The sequence below is a fragment of the Papaver somniferum genome, chromosome 9, assembly GCF_003573695.1.
Source record: "Papaver somniferum cultivar HN1 chromosome 9, ASM357369v1, whole genome shotgun sequence".
Lineage (NCBI taxonomy): Eukaryota > Viridiplantae > Streptophyta > Magnoliopsida > Ranunculales > Papaveraceae > Papaver > Papaver somniferum.
In genome coordinates, this window is record NC_039366.1 from 124,166,087 (window position 1) to 124,181,492 (window position 15,406).

At 37.7% G+C, this 15,406-nt stretch overlaps 1 protein-coding gene across 1 annotated transcript; it reads left to right on the forward strand.

Annotated features, from left to right (window-relative positions):
- The first annotated feature begins 6,991 nt into the window (after positions 1–6,991).
- Positions 6,992–8,436, forward strand: LOC113312532. Its single transcript, XM_026561280.1, has 3 exons — positions 6,992–7,144; positions 7,298–7,593; positions 7,842–8,436. Exons 1-3 carry the CDS (start codon positions 6,992–6,994, stop codon positions 8,434–8,436), a joined length of 1,044 nt encoding a protein of 347 aa, XP_026417065.1.
- Positions 8,437–15,406: the final 6,970 nt, after the last annotated feature.

Genomic DNA, 15,406 nt, shown 5'->3' on the forward strand with positions numbered 1-15,406 from the left:
ACGCAATAGAATTGGTTGTTTTAAGCATAAGATCACCATCCTGAAGTCGAAACTTCTTCATATTCAGTCTCGGAGACCCAGCAGTGCCACTATCCAACAACAGAAGAAGATCACTGCAGAGTTAAATGACTATTTAGTGATGGAAGCCACATATTGGGATCATATGATGAAACAATTATGGGCAAAAAATGGTGATAGGAATACAAGACATTTTCACTTATCTGTTCAGCAACGAAGGAGGAAAAATAACATCAGTCATTTACGAAAAGATGACACCTCTTGGACTTCGGATCAAAGTGAGATTTCGTCTATTCTGGTAAACCATTTTCGCTATCTATTTCAACAAGATATTTCTGCAGATCAGCATCCTTTCTCTCTTCAGAGTCTAAATACTTCTCTGCAAGTTGATAATGTTGAAATAGCTAGAATACCATCTCAAGAAGAAATATGGTCTTTTTTAGTTAAAATGGGTTCATATACTGCACCTGGTCCCGATGGTTACTCTCCTGTGTTTTTATAAGAAATGTTGGACAATAATTTGTAATGATGTTGTGAAGTTAATTAAGCATGTATTTCAGTATGTCTCACTTCCAGATCTTTTAATCACACACACATTACCCTAGTTCCAAAGATTAAGAACCCTAAATGCCCTTCAGATTATCGTCCTATTGCATTATGCAATGTGCTGTATAAAATTGTTGCTAAAATCCTTTCGAATAAAATTAAGCCATATCTTGAGTCACTTATAAGCTGGTCCCAAAATGCATTTGTTCCAGGAAGACAAATACTTGATAATATTATTATGGCAAAGGAATTAATTCATTCAATGAACAACTATTATGCTACAAATGGTCAATTTGCTCTGAAAGTAGATATGGCTAAAGCATATGATAGGGTAAACTGGAGATTTTTGGGTGATATGCTTCATTTAATGGGTATACAGGGTACGACTCATTCTTTGATCATGACCTGTGTAATGACTGCTTCATTCTCCATCAACATTAATGGTTTTCCACAGGGTGTATTTAAAAGTGAACGTGGGATTAAACAGGGATGTCCATTATCCCCATATCTCTTCATAATTTGTTCTCAAGGACTATCGATTCTTATGCATCGATATGAAGTTCAAGGATTATATCAAGGTTACAAGATCAATGACTGGGCTCCTACCATCAGTCATCTAATGTTTGCGGACGACTTATTTTTCTTTGGAGATCATTCTAGGATAAATATCCTTAATTTGAAGAAAATCTTGGAGGAGTATGCAAATCTGTCAGGTCAGTTTATCAACTACACTAAATCCGCTATTCACTTCAACAAAGGTGTTTCTGATATTAGAAAACAATCCACAATTCAGGATTTAGGTGTTAGGGAAATTTCAGTGGATGACAAGTATCTAGGTATTTATCCATTGAAGTCGGATTACAGGGTTGCCAGCTTCAATTTTTTGACTGAAATGTTTGCTAGTAAACAATCTGGTTGGAGACAACATTTTATTAATCTGGCGGGCAGGAATGTGTTATGTAAAACTACTTGTTCTGCTATTCCAATTTATGCAATGGAATCTGTTTGTTACCCAAAGGAGTCACAAATAAAATTGATAAGATAAGAAGATGTTTCTGGTGGGGTCACTCGACGGCTGAAAGGAAAATGCATTTCATTAACTGGCAAAAAATGGGGTTACAAAAAGATTCTGGTGGTCTGGGTATTCGCAGTGCTGGGATGATGAATATTTCTTTGATATGTAGACTGGTTTGGCGTTTTCTTGAAGAGGAAGATGCAATGTGGGTTCAACTTCTTGATGCAAAACATTTAAGGGAGAATTCATACTGGACTGTTGAAGTAAACAACAAAAGTTCTTCGATTTAGAATAGCATGGTTGAAGTAAGACATCGCCTAGAAAACAAAATATTCTGGAAAGTGGCAAAAGGAAATAAAATTAAGATATTTGAAGATCCATGGATTCTAAATCATATTGAGCATCTCATTCCGAGAAATGGGGATTTGACAATGAATCTGGAATTTGTATCTGATCTTATTAATCAAGAGGAGAACACATGGAATATTGACATTCTTAACGATATTTTCACTCCAGATATCGTGGAGAAGATAACTTCTATTATTCCAAATGTATAAGAAGAGGATATCTTGACTTGGAAGTGCACATCGACATGAAAATTCTCTACCAAATCTTGTTACCATATGATGGCTAATGATATCCCTGTGACTTCGTCCATTAGTCAATTTCCATGGAAAAGTTTTTGGTCTTTTACTGAAATTCTACCTAAGATACATATATTTCTTTGGAAAATGCTTCATGGGGGTATAACATTGAAGATTAATGTCAATAGATATAATTTCCAGAGAGATAACTCGTGCACTCTGTGTAGAGAAAAAGATGAATCTATTTTTCATCTCCTGTTTGAATACTCTTACTCTAAGATGGTTTTCCGCCAAGCTTCATTGGAATTTGACTGTTCAGGGTTTAATGATTGTCCACTAAATATCATTAACTGGTGGATGGAGCAGAATATGGATAATAGCTTTGTATTTAGAGTTTGCATTCTCTGGAATATTTGGATATGGTCTTCTCTGGACATAGTTTCTCTCAAGATGTTATCCTTCGTAAGGCTAATCTGGATTTCAATTTGTGCATGGAAAATAAATCGTCGTCTCCTCTCAATAATCAATTAAATTCAGGACATCATCAATGGTCTCCTCCATAAGATAATTTTGTGAAGATTAATGTTGATGTTGCCTTTATCCCAAATAATGGTGCTGCAAGTGCGATTGCTCGTGACTTTGAAGGGAGATTTCTTGGCTGTGAAACTATTACATTTGATGCTACGTCTGTTGTGTTGGCTGAATCAATTGCTTGCAAACTGGGAGTTTCTCTGGCAAAGAACTTAAGTTTACAAAATGTGGTAATTGAAGGAGATGCAAAAAATGTAATGGATGTTGTTAAAGGTATTTCTAGAGATATCACGTGGAGTATTCGATCGGTTATTTTAGAAGTGAAAAGAAAAGCCTCTTTATTTCCTTGTATAAGATTTGAACATGTTCCAAAAAAATGTTAACTTTCTGGCTCATAAACTTTGTCAATATGCCATGAAAGAAAATGTAAGTTGCAGGTGGAATGCTAATTATCCACCTAGTTGTATTTCTTCAAACCTCAACATCAATGAGGTATCTAAATAAAAGTTTCGGGCTTTCTTAAGCCCGTCTTCTCTTCAAAAAAAAAAAAAGGTAAGGGCATCTCCAATGCCTTGTTTGTGAAGTCCTACATTTTAAACAAAAAACCAATCTTTAGAGCTTCTCCAATAGAATAGACGTGATAAAAAAATTATCTAACCTCAACATGAAAAGGACATGGCTTAATTTTTGGTAGACATTCATCTTAAGAATGCCAACCTATCTTAGTAAACTTTTGCTCGACTAACGGATGCGAAGATGAGTCGCGGTTAAGAACGCATCTTCCAACTCATCTTCAAACCAATCAAAATAACTAAAATCAACAACCTAAAAACTCAATACCATCCCTCACTCCAGAATAAAAGTAGAACTGGTGGATCTTACCCTCTCTCACATTGGTTGGTGAGCGTAACCTCGCACTCTCATTGGTTAATTGATAAACCATTTGTATTCGTCGGATAAATTTTTTTTAGATATGGTGTGTGTCATGTGGTTAAGTTTAGGAGGGTGTACTTAGTAAAACCCTGGGGTGCCTTTGTAATCTCTTTTCCTTTCTATTTTTGGGCCAGTCTCATTTGTACACGTGTGCTGCATGGATTGCTTCTTCCTTGGGATGTCTTGCCCTATTAAATGTGTAAGATAGGCGGCCGGCTAGTTAATGAATTTTGTTTATCCAAATAGAACTTTTGTTCTCAAGCTGATTTTCGAATCAGAGTTATCAAATCCGGTAATCCTGTTGTTTCAAATTTTTCATAACAGAACAATTGGCATCAGAGCCGTTCGATCCTGTCACCATGGGAGGACAGGGAGCTCAAACTAATAAAGATTTATAGTATACTCAGGAGAAACAACAAACCCAGATAGATAAAGTAAATCAAGATGTATTAGAAATGAAGGAACAGCTGAATCAAGTTCTTCTACAATTATAGAATCTAAATAACAAAGAAAGTAATCAGGGGGAATCATTCGTTGCACCAGCAGAGGGAAGTACTGTACCAGTTGTTAATCAACTCACTGAGAATCGAAGTTTCAACAACTACAATCGATTTCCTAAGCTAGACTTTCCCAGGTTCGATGGATCTAATCCAAAAGGGTGGGCTCAAAAGTGCGATAGATTTTTTCCCCTCCACAACATCAGAGAAGAGACTCAGAAGGTGCAGATGGCAGCGATGCACATGGAAGGCAAAGCCGAGAGGTGGATTTCTAACTTACAAACTTATAGATCTATCTTATGTTGGTTTAAATTAGCTGAATATGCCTGTTTGCGTTTTGAGAACCCATAAAACGATAATATTGTGGGTATGTTTAATAAACTAGCTCACACAACTACAGTAGATGAATATTTTGATGAATTTGAGGTTGCTAGATATTTAATGATGAGCACTCATCTTGAGTTTACAGAGAGCTATTATGTAATGAGCTTCATTGGATCCCTTAAAGATGAAATCCAACACAATGTCCTGATGTTTCACCCCACCACCCTCATGAGAGCTTTTACTTTGGCAAGGTTGCAAGAACAATCATTAATACACTAACAAAAGACATCAAAACCCACCCAAAAAATTTTCTCTAACTCTTTTTCCATGGGAAAACCTGCCTACCAGTTCAATTTCCAACAAAAGCCATTAGGCCTCCCACCAACAAATTCGAAACCACCACCACCACTACTTCCTAAACCAAAAACACCCACCCACCCTCCCATAAAAAGGCTCACTCCTGAACAACTCAAACTCAGGAAAGCACAAGGGTTGTTCTACAACTGTGATGAAGTCTATAGACAAGGTCATATCTGTAAAAAGCAACAGTTATTATGGATAGTTGGTGATGAGGGCACTACTGAGTTACCTGTGGAAGAGGATTTAACTCAGGAAACTGAGAATGATACTTCAGAAGAGAGTGATGTTGAAATTTTTGTTCATGCTTTAACTGGTTCTCAGTGTGGTGAAACGATACGAATCCCTGAGCTTCTTAACAATCACTCTATTTCTATCCTCATAGACACAAGCAGTACTCACAGCTTTATTGATTCATCTCTAGCTCACTAGTTGCACTGCAATATACAACCTACTCCTAAGTTATAGGTAACAGTAGCCAATGGTGACAAGACAGCTAGTTCTGGCATTTGCAACTCCTTAAAATGGTCCATGCAGGGTCGGTCATTCTCTGTAGATCTTAGACTGCTCCCCCTTGGTAGCTGTCATATAGTTCTGGGTGCTGATTGTCTCAGACAACTGGGTAATGTGCTCTTCAACTTCACTACTTTAACAATATCTTTCATTTACCAGGGCATTGAGATTACCCTTATTGGCATCCAAAACTCTAATATCCTAAAACCAATCAGTAACAAAGAAGCACATAAATTCTTTCAAAAGAATCCACATGGATTATGTGCACAATTATGCTCCATCTCTGCCACTCAGGTACCTACTCCTCCCTCTCCAGAAATTGCTGCCTTATTACAAGATTTTCATGAGGTTTTTGAGGAACCCTCCACCCTACCACCTCATAGAGGCCTTGACCATACTATACCCCTCAAACCCAACTCCACTCCAGTTAACCAAAGACCTTATAAGTGCCCTTATGTTCAAAAATATGTCATTGAAGATTTAATTCAACAGATGCTCTCTCAAGGAATAATTCAGCCAAGTCATAGCCCATTTGCTTCCCCCATTTTATTGGTTAAGAAAAAAGATAATAGTTGGAGATTTTGTGTAGATTATAAAATATTAAATGATATGACCATAAAAGGCAAATTTCCCATTCCTATGATTGATGAACTTTTGGATGAGCTACATGGTGCTGCAGTTTTCACTAAGATTGATCTCAGGCCTGACTATCAACAAATCAGACTCTTTCCTCCTGATATTCACAAGACTGCATTTAGATCTCATCAAGGTCATTATGAATTTCTAGTCATGCCATTTGGCCTCACCAATGCCCCTGCCACCTTCCAAGCTCTGATGAACGATATTTTCAAACCATTTTTGAGGGAATTTTTGTTGGTCTTCTTTGATGACATTCTTGTTTATAGCCCTGACATGGAAACTCATCGGCAACACCTCCAGCAAGTCCTTTCTATCTTGCAACAACATCATCTCCATGCTAAACTTTCTAAGTGTTACTTTGCTCAATCTGAATTAGAGTATTTTGGGCACATCATCACAACACAAGGAGTGGTAGCTGATCCAAACAAGATACAGAGCATGACTTCTTAGCAAATTCCTAAATCTATAAAGGAACTGACAAGATTTCTAGGCCTCACAGGCTATTATAGAAAGTTTGTTAAAGGATATGGACATATCATCAAACCATTAACTGAGTTATTGAAGAAAAATGCTTTCTTATGGTCTGAAGCTGCTACTACAATCTTCAATCAACTCAAGGTGGCCATGACTACTACACCTGTCTTGGCACTCCCAGATTTCTCCAAAAAGTTCATCTTGGAGACAGATGCTAGTGATAATGGTATAGGTGCATAACTTATGCAGGAGGGGAGACCAATTGCTTTTCATAGCAAACCATTGGGACATAAGGCTATGGGACTCTCTACCCATGAGAATGAGCTCATGGTAGTAGGATCAGCTATTACCAAATGGAGACACTACCTCCAAGGAAATCATTTCACCATCAAAACTGATCACGAGAGCATCAAATTCTTTTTGGAGCAGAAGATCACTACTGGACTATAACAAAAGTGGCTCATGAAGCTAGGGAGTGACAAAAAGTTGTTGATGCATTATCTAGAAGGGCACACATTGCAGCCACTCTACACGCCATCACTATCTCCAAACTTGTGTAGATGCAAGAAGTTTCTTCTAGTTATTCTGATGAACCTAAAGCTCAGCAAATCATTGCTCAACTACTGGTTTCTCCATCTACAACTCCAATTTTCTCTTATCACCAAGAGATTCTTAGGTATAAGTCCAGACTGTACATTGGAACTGCCAACAATGTAAGATCTTCTATCTTGTCTTCCTTGCACTCATCAGCCATTGGAGGTCACTCTGGTATATAGGCTACTTATAATAGGGCCAAACTTCATTTCTTTTGGCCAAAAATGCAGCAAGATATTATCTCTTTGGTCACCTCTTGTGATATTTGTCAGAGGAACAAGCATGAAAACACCCTACCTGTTGGCCTCTTACAACTTATACCTATTCCTAATCAAGCATGGCAACACATCTCCATGGATTTCATTGAAGGCCTACCAAAGAGTGAGCACAAAGATGTCATTTTGGTGGTATTTGATAGGCTCACAAAGTACAACCACTTCATTGCACTTCAACACCCTTACACTGCAATTACTGTGGATAAAGCATTCTTACATAACATCTTCAAGCTGCATGGTTTACCCTCATCCATCACTTCTGACAGAGACAAAGTCTTCACAAGTAACTTCTGGCAAGATCTTTTTCATCACTTAGGCAACAGTCTCAAACTCAGTACTGCATATCATCCACAGACCGATGGACAAACATAGAGGGTCAATGCCTGTTTGGAGAATTACTTAAGGTGCATGACAGGTTTTCAACCAAATAAGTGGTTCAGCTGGCTGGCTCTTGAAGAGTGGTGGTACAATACTAACTACCATACCAGCATTAAAATGTCCCCATTTAAAGCTCTATATGGATATTATGCTCCCCATCTAGCTTTCCTACTAACATCACTACTTCTGTGGCTGCTGTTGAGGAGTATCTTGCACACAGGAAAGCTATGCTTGACATTCTTAAAGACTCATTATCTGTTGCTCAAGCAAGGATGAAGTTTTTTGCAGATCAAAACAGAACTGACAGATCTTTTAAAGTGGGAGATTCAGTCTACCTGAAGTTACAGCCATACATACAAGTCTCTGTCTCCCTTAGGAAGAACTTCAAGTTGTCAGCTAAGTACTATGGTCCTTTTACTGTAATTGCTAAAGTAGGCAACTTAGATTATAAACTAAAACTTCTACCAGAGGCCAGAGTGCACCCTGTGTTCCATGTTTCACAGCTCAAGAAGAAGATTGGTTTTACTTATGTACCTTCTCCTACATTGCCACTGGTTGATCATGCAGGCCAAGTCATCATCACTCCTATTTTTGCCCTAAGTTACAGAACCATTACAAGGGGAGATCACACTGTTCAACAGGTCCTCATTCATTGGTTTGATGCCATAGCTGAGGAAGCTACATGGGAAGATATTGCTACTATCCAAGCTCATTTTCCAGCTTTTGTCCTTGAGGACAAGGACAATTTGGAGGGATAGACAATGTCATGTGGTTAAGTTGAGGAGGGTGTACTTAGTAAAACCCTGGGTGCCTTTGTAATCTCTTTTCCTTTTTATTTTTGGGCCACTCTCATCTGTACACGTGTGCTGCACAGATTGCTTCTTCCTTGGGATGTCTTTCCCTATTAAATGTGTAAGACAGGGGGCCGGCTAGTCAATGAATTTTGTTTATCCAAATAGAAATTTTGTTCTCAGGATGATTTTCGAATCAGAGTTATCAAATCCGGTAATCCTGTTGTTTCAATTTGTTCATAACAGAACAGTGCGTTGATCTGACAATATGCGGTGTAGATTGGGTGGATTGTTGGGACATACGCGACGGACGACCGTCATTATTTAGAAAAATTGGTATATTAATTTCGTGTATTTATTGTGAAAATCCAGAAAATAAAGGAAACTACTATATTAATTTGGGACATTTATGATTGAAATAAAATAAAAAATAAATTCTACATATTTATGGAATAAAATAATAAAATATATATTTTTTTGAATCTTTTATAATTTCATGTATTTATTATAAAAAATCCAGAAAATAAAGGAAAATACTATATTAATCTCGGGCATTTATGACTAAAAAAATAGATAAATCAATTCAACATATTTATGGAGCACTATATTAATTTCGGGCATTTATGATAAAAAATAAAAAAAAATACACTCTATTACCTGATCTCCACCAAAATACTATATTAATTTCGAGTATTTATAATAAAAATCCAAATGATTAGAGTAAAAAAGTCAGATTTATATTTTTTGGATCGTTTGGGGCTCAGCTTGTTGCTCGGCTACCAACTAAAAGTTCTGTAGATTGATTAATTATTACCATTTTTATTTTTATTTCCTTGATACAAACATTTTTTCGTAAGGTAAAAAAATCTATGAATAATTATTAGTATCATCTTAAAAAATTTAATCCGTGATTATAAGGTAAAAAATCCAGTAAATATAAGAAAAAAAATCTGAATTTATATTTTGTGGATCATTTTTAACGTAAAAAATATATGGATAATTAATAATTTCATTTTAATATATACAAAAATTGTTTAGGCTGGATGTTCAAATTAATTAAGGTAAAAAAATCTTTAACATTGATAATGAGTCATAAATACTTCCCTTTGATATAAGGTTAAAAATGAACGCGAAATTGGGGGATAAAAAAACTAATTGGGGGATAGAGAAAAAAAAAAAAAACTGGATCCAAATATCAAATCAGGGTCACCCCTTATCTAAGTATTTTTTAAATCCTAATGTACCCCTCACTAATCAGGTTTAGTGGTTAATAATAATTAGTAAAAATCTTAAGTATTTGTTAAATGATTAGTGTGTATTTGTATTTGTATTTGGGTGAATGAGATGAGAGTAGAAAGATGGAAAAAAATTTTGAGAGGGAACTTTTTTTGGTGAAAGTGGAGGACGATTGTGAAGAGAGAATTGCTGCTAAGAGGTTGAAATTTTTTTTTTTTTCTTTGAATCCACCATTGTTGCAGCTGAAATAGCTCGGTGCCGGCATTGTATTCAACTGGAAAAACCATGCCGGCATTGTATTCAACTGGAAAAACCATGCCGGCATTTGTTGGGAATTTTCATAAATGTTTGCCACTATCCGGGGGGAGGGGGACAAAATTTTCTGGTTTTGATCTTCAAAACCTAGATTTTTTGGTTTTAATCAGTCCACTTCCGGCACAGTCAGTTAATTCTCGAGCATGCCGGTATCTATGCCGGCATAGTATGTTGCTTAAATTTCTGTGCCGGCACATGATGAAAAGTATCCAGGAAACTTCAATTTTTTTTCACTTGACTACCGGCATTGATAGATTTCTATCGAGCATGCAGGCACTCAGTTCCGACATTGAATGTTAGTTACCAAGTATGCCGGCACCATTTTCCGGCATGGTCATCATCAATTCCGGCATGATATTCATCACTTCCGGCGATGTAATTTTTTTTATTTCCGACATGGTCTTTATCACTATCGGCATGCTCTTCATCTATGCCGGCATGGTCTTCTTCACTAACGGCATGGTCTTCATCTATGCCGGCATTGGTCTTCATCACTTCCAGCATGTCTTCATCACTTCCGGCATGGTCTTCATCACTTCCGGCATGGTCTTCATCAATACCGGCATGGTATTCATCACTACCGGCATGGTCCTCATCGCTTCCAAATGCTAAAAAAAAATCGTTTTCAAGGGAGTGGGGAAATGGGGAAAATTTAAAAGGGAGTGGGGAAAATTTAGAGTTTGAAAGGGAGTTGGGAAACCTCTAATTTGAAAGGGAGTGGGATAAATGGGGGATATGACTTTGTTTTTTGATTTAAAGTTTTTTAATTTTTATTTTGAGCAAAGGGTATTTTAGTATTTTCATATCCAAAAATCAACCCTTAGCACACACCATGGGTTGGGGGAAGTAATTCATATCCCCCAATTAGTTTTTTTATCCCCCAATTTCGCGTTCTTAAAAATCCAATAGATATTATTATTGTTATGATTTTTTATTTTTATTTTTTTTTTTAAAAAAGAGGAATTTATTGCAAAACAAAAAAAAAAAGTTTACAAGTGGTTAGTTGGCAGCCTAGCGACAATCTGGGCTCCAACTCCTCTATGAATAATAATACCTAGTATATGGAAGAGTAAACTTCCAACTTTGTAGTTCACATCGTGACTAGCAAGGCGGTTACTCAACCTCTTTAGAAAAATAATAAAATCACCACTCAACTCTCCTAAAGCAGTGGAAGACCAAGGCACCGAAACCACAACCATTACTAATGCACTTGTCAAGATATTTATTATTTTTGCGTGTGACATCAGCGGTAATGGCTTGTCAAGGGGTGAACAGTCGAGTACGTGCACTAGTGAAAGGTGAGACTCCTGTTATGTCAAGTAATTTTATTGGGATACATAAAAAAACAAATGTATTTTTAGAAATTGTTGATATCACTTTGAAAATAAGCACACAAGCGAAACATCATTCATTTGATATCGATTCTGCTCCGGAAATGACTTGATTTTCTTTGTTCTTTTCTTAGGGTTAAGATTTAATGATTTTAGGATATTTCGATGTAGATGTGATCGGCGTTTGTATGTGGATTTTATTTAATTTTATTCTTCTTTTTAATTTATTTTTTTGTTTTCTGATTAGTGTTTGTTGTTTGTTCCCGTACGTCTTAATTGGCAATGCAGATATTTTTCAGCAGGAGTTCTAACAGGTTGATGTATGAAGGATATTGGTAAATCTCTGTCTCTTTTTCTATCCTTGTGTATCCATATTACAAAAAGCAATGGTTTTTTTTCCAGTCTGACAATCCAGCTTCGAAAGTGTAAAGATAGAAATAGAGGTAATAATTAAAGATTGATTAGGAAGAATAGTTTGATACGAAGGATTCCTACATTAACTAACAACCTCACATTGATATCACTGATTTTGTATCCGCATCATATTCTACCAATCCAAACAAAGAAAAATATCAATTTGAATTTGCTTTGTTCTCAAACTTTATTTTAAGAGCTTAAGAACTTATTGATGATGGTCGTATGAATAAAAATGATCATGTTTTCGCTCAAAACAAGTGTGAATTCAGTTTGATACTTTTCTCTTTCTTAATACTTGGGTATCACAAGTTTACTTTGTCACATTTACTGACTACTGTAGAAACAAGTACAAATTCAGTTGGATGCTTTTGGCTTAAAACAGGTACAAATTCAGTTTGACGCTTTTCTTTTTCTTGGAACTTGGGTATCACACGTTTACTTTGTCTTGACTGTGTGACCCATTATTATATTGTGGAGTAATCAAATAAAGTTGGACCTCAAACTGCAGATTAAGTGAGTTAGCACCCACAAAAAAAAACATACATTGTTGTTTTGGACAGAGCTCGATATGCGAGCGGATGTAGCACCATGAGTAAGATTTCTCGTTTTTTCATTTTATTTCCCTTGGTTTACTTTGTTCTCACACTCTATGGACTCAACAAATGGGTAGATATGTGAACGAGCTATAGGAAACTATTCATTTCTAGATAGAAGACAGGCGTTCATCATGTAATGGAGAACCTTATGATATGTCGCTTGCATTTTATTTCTATCATGCAAGAATGATTGACACTTTCAAGATCCCACACATTATTTTTTGTTTATATCTTAAGATTAAAAATTGATTCAACTCTCTTGATTTCTAGGTACCGGGCTAATGTCGTCCTCGGGTACTGGGATAATGTCGTACTCGGATTCGATTCTTGAACCATATTTGGTGGGTTCTAGATTTAATTGCGGATTTGATTTTGATAACTTTTGGATCTTTATGTGTGATTTTGATTTTTTTTCCTAACTGTATCAAAATGCTTGGTGTTTTTCTTCGGTTACCTTGTGGGTCAAGTTGCAAATAGAATTAAAGATGAGAAGTTTACTCTCAATGAAATTGAGTATTCTTGGTCCATAAGCCTCCAAACAGTATGCATGGTGGTAAGACATGGCAACAACATATATGTTTTTTTTTTATTGTAGGCAAAAGTTTATATATGCTATTATTTCTTTACAACGCGTAATTTAGTGTTCTGGTAAGATTCATGTTCTATAGAATGAGGCTTACATGATATGATAACATAAATTAGTTACGTCAGATGTGCATTTTATGTTAAGAAGTTTGCATCACGGGTATATTTATAACGTATCTATTACATACTCAGCTTTGTTCACTTTTTTTTTGATGAAGAAGAGAATCAAATAGAAAGCAAAAGAATGTACAAGGGGCGACTTGTTAGTAGGCAAGTAAGATTTTTTTTCTTTGTCATGGAGAAAGATCCAGCCAATTTCAACCTCATTAAAACATATAATGATATTTAAAGCCTACGAATAATCTTTAATTCACATAAACATGGTAACTGCGGATTCTATTAGAAAACACTTTTGATAATAGTCCATGTGAACTTTATTAATATACTAATGAATCATTTTTTGTGTCATTCGTTGTTAGCATCGTTGGTTAGGAATACATTATATATATACATCAAGATGGCCAATATCATAGCAAAATTTTTTAGTTCCTGTCTGTTGATGGTGGATTTTCATTTAAGGCTAAAATTGTAAAAACCTAAAAAAATATGCTTTGACATCCTGCAAAGGATAGAGCCACTGATAAGTGATGAATACTTCTCCACTTTACTAATTCATCTAGGTTGGAGCATGTAGCAACAATCCCATGTACCCTATGAATTTATGCCATCATGACCAACCTTGTATTTCCTGTGTTGTTCCCACTGAACTCTCATTATTGGTGCGGCATGACGACTGAGTGTTACTCTCAGCAGAGTAACACCAATCTCCAAGTGTCACTAATGAGGCATGCACGAAATACCTGTACAGGATACAACTCTCGGTGTGTTATACTAGCCCGATTAAGCATATTTGAATCTGGACTGTCCATATCAGTCTCAGAAATAATCACGGCCACGCAACTCGGCCGCATGATTTAACCATCCTAAACGATCCTCAGCAGGAGCAGGCTACCACCTTAATGATCACCAGCGGTCCCACTTACGCCCTGGTCGGTCGAATATCTACCATGCCACCCAAACTACCACTGAACACCAGCCTGAAGTTGGATGTCCAGGCTGGTATGAAGCGGCTTGGAGGAGACGTGTGAACAAGGCCGCCTATGGCAGTCTCAAAATCATCACTTCCGTCCAACATCACCAGCATGGTTAGACGGCATAGATCGTCCCATGATCGGATGGACAAACGTGTCCTGCACACCGGCGGGCCCCCTTCACACCTGCATAATTTGATCCTCCCCTGACCTAGCCACAGAATCATGTACGGTTGCCTGAAGTTGGGCCGGCGTGAAAGCTTAAAGGGTCGCAGGAAATTCCACTAAAGCTCCCAAATTGATCACGACCATCCAACTTCACCGGCATGATTGGATGGCTTAGATCAGACCCATAGCCACCAAGCAGGTATTGGCGTGTTCACCGCCGGCCCAACGTGGGCCTCACATGGTCGGCCTCCCCAAAAGAGAAGTGTGGCTTGCCAATTCGTTCAGCTAAAGCAGCGTGGATATGAAACCCTAATTAGGGTTTGCGGCACATAACATGTGTCGCAAATCAGTCTCAACCTTCCATCTTCGCAGGCATAGATGGAGGGTGTAGATGTAGATTCAAAGGGCCCAGAGCATGTCAACACAATCACCATGGGCCCACTTACATACATGACTAATCGGTCAAGACCAACTATGGTTGGTCGTCTCGATTCGTGCGCCCAAACTAGGCATGGCCGCACGTTTTTAGTTGCAAATCGATTGCGACCACTCAACTTTGCCGAACAAATTGAGTGGCTTAGATCACATCTTCACTGGACAGTGAGGTACGGACGTGTACACTGGCCTGCCAACTGCATGTCTGACTGATCGGCGAAGACCGACCATGGTTGGTCGTCTCGAAACGCGTGCCCGAAGTAGGAACGACATGCGTTCTTCAATTCCTTTGCGGCATGGGATTTCTGTCGCAAATCAATCTCAGCCGCTCCTCTTTGCCAGACAAATTGAGTGGCTTAGATCGCATCTCCATGGGACAGTGAGGTACAGACACCTACACCAGCATGCCGTCTACACGCATGCCCAATCGGCCTTGCCAAAAACGTGTCCCATGCCTGGATTCGACCAAGCTAAAGGTTGGTGTTCGAGCACCTCCTAAACCCTAATCTGACGGTCGCAGATATGGGTCGCAGACCATCTCTTCCGTCCAACTTCACCAGCCTGGACGGACAACCTAAGACAGGAGTTAGGCGACCCGTGAGGTATCACCACAATTACCGTCCACCACTCTTCCACACAGAGTGATCGGTCAAGTCAGAGCTTACCTATACAGCCTCCAAACGATCACTCGAAGATGGTTGGACGTGATGCTATGCTTAATCCGTGACTTACTCCCTTAAGCCTTAAAACAGTGATGCTTCAT

Bases quoted from the DNA above. Each gene is read 5' to 3' on its own strand.
- LOC113312532 (XM_026561280.1), top strand. From the start codon at position 6,992: ATGCAAGAAGTTTCTTCTAGTTATTCTGATGAACCTAAAGCTCAGCAA. The intron at 7,145-7,297 runs GTAAGATCTTCT...GATATTTGTCAG, and splicing joins ACATTGGAACTGCCAACAAT to AGGAACAAGCATGAAAACAC. The intron at 7,594-7,841 runs GCAAGATCTTTT...CTCCCCATCTAG, and splicing joins GTCTTCACAAGTAACTTCTG to CTTTCCTACTAACATCACTA.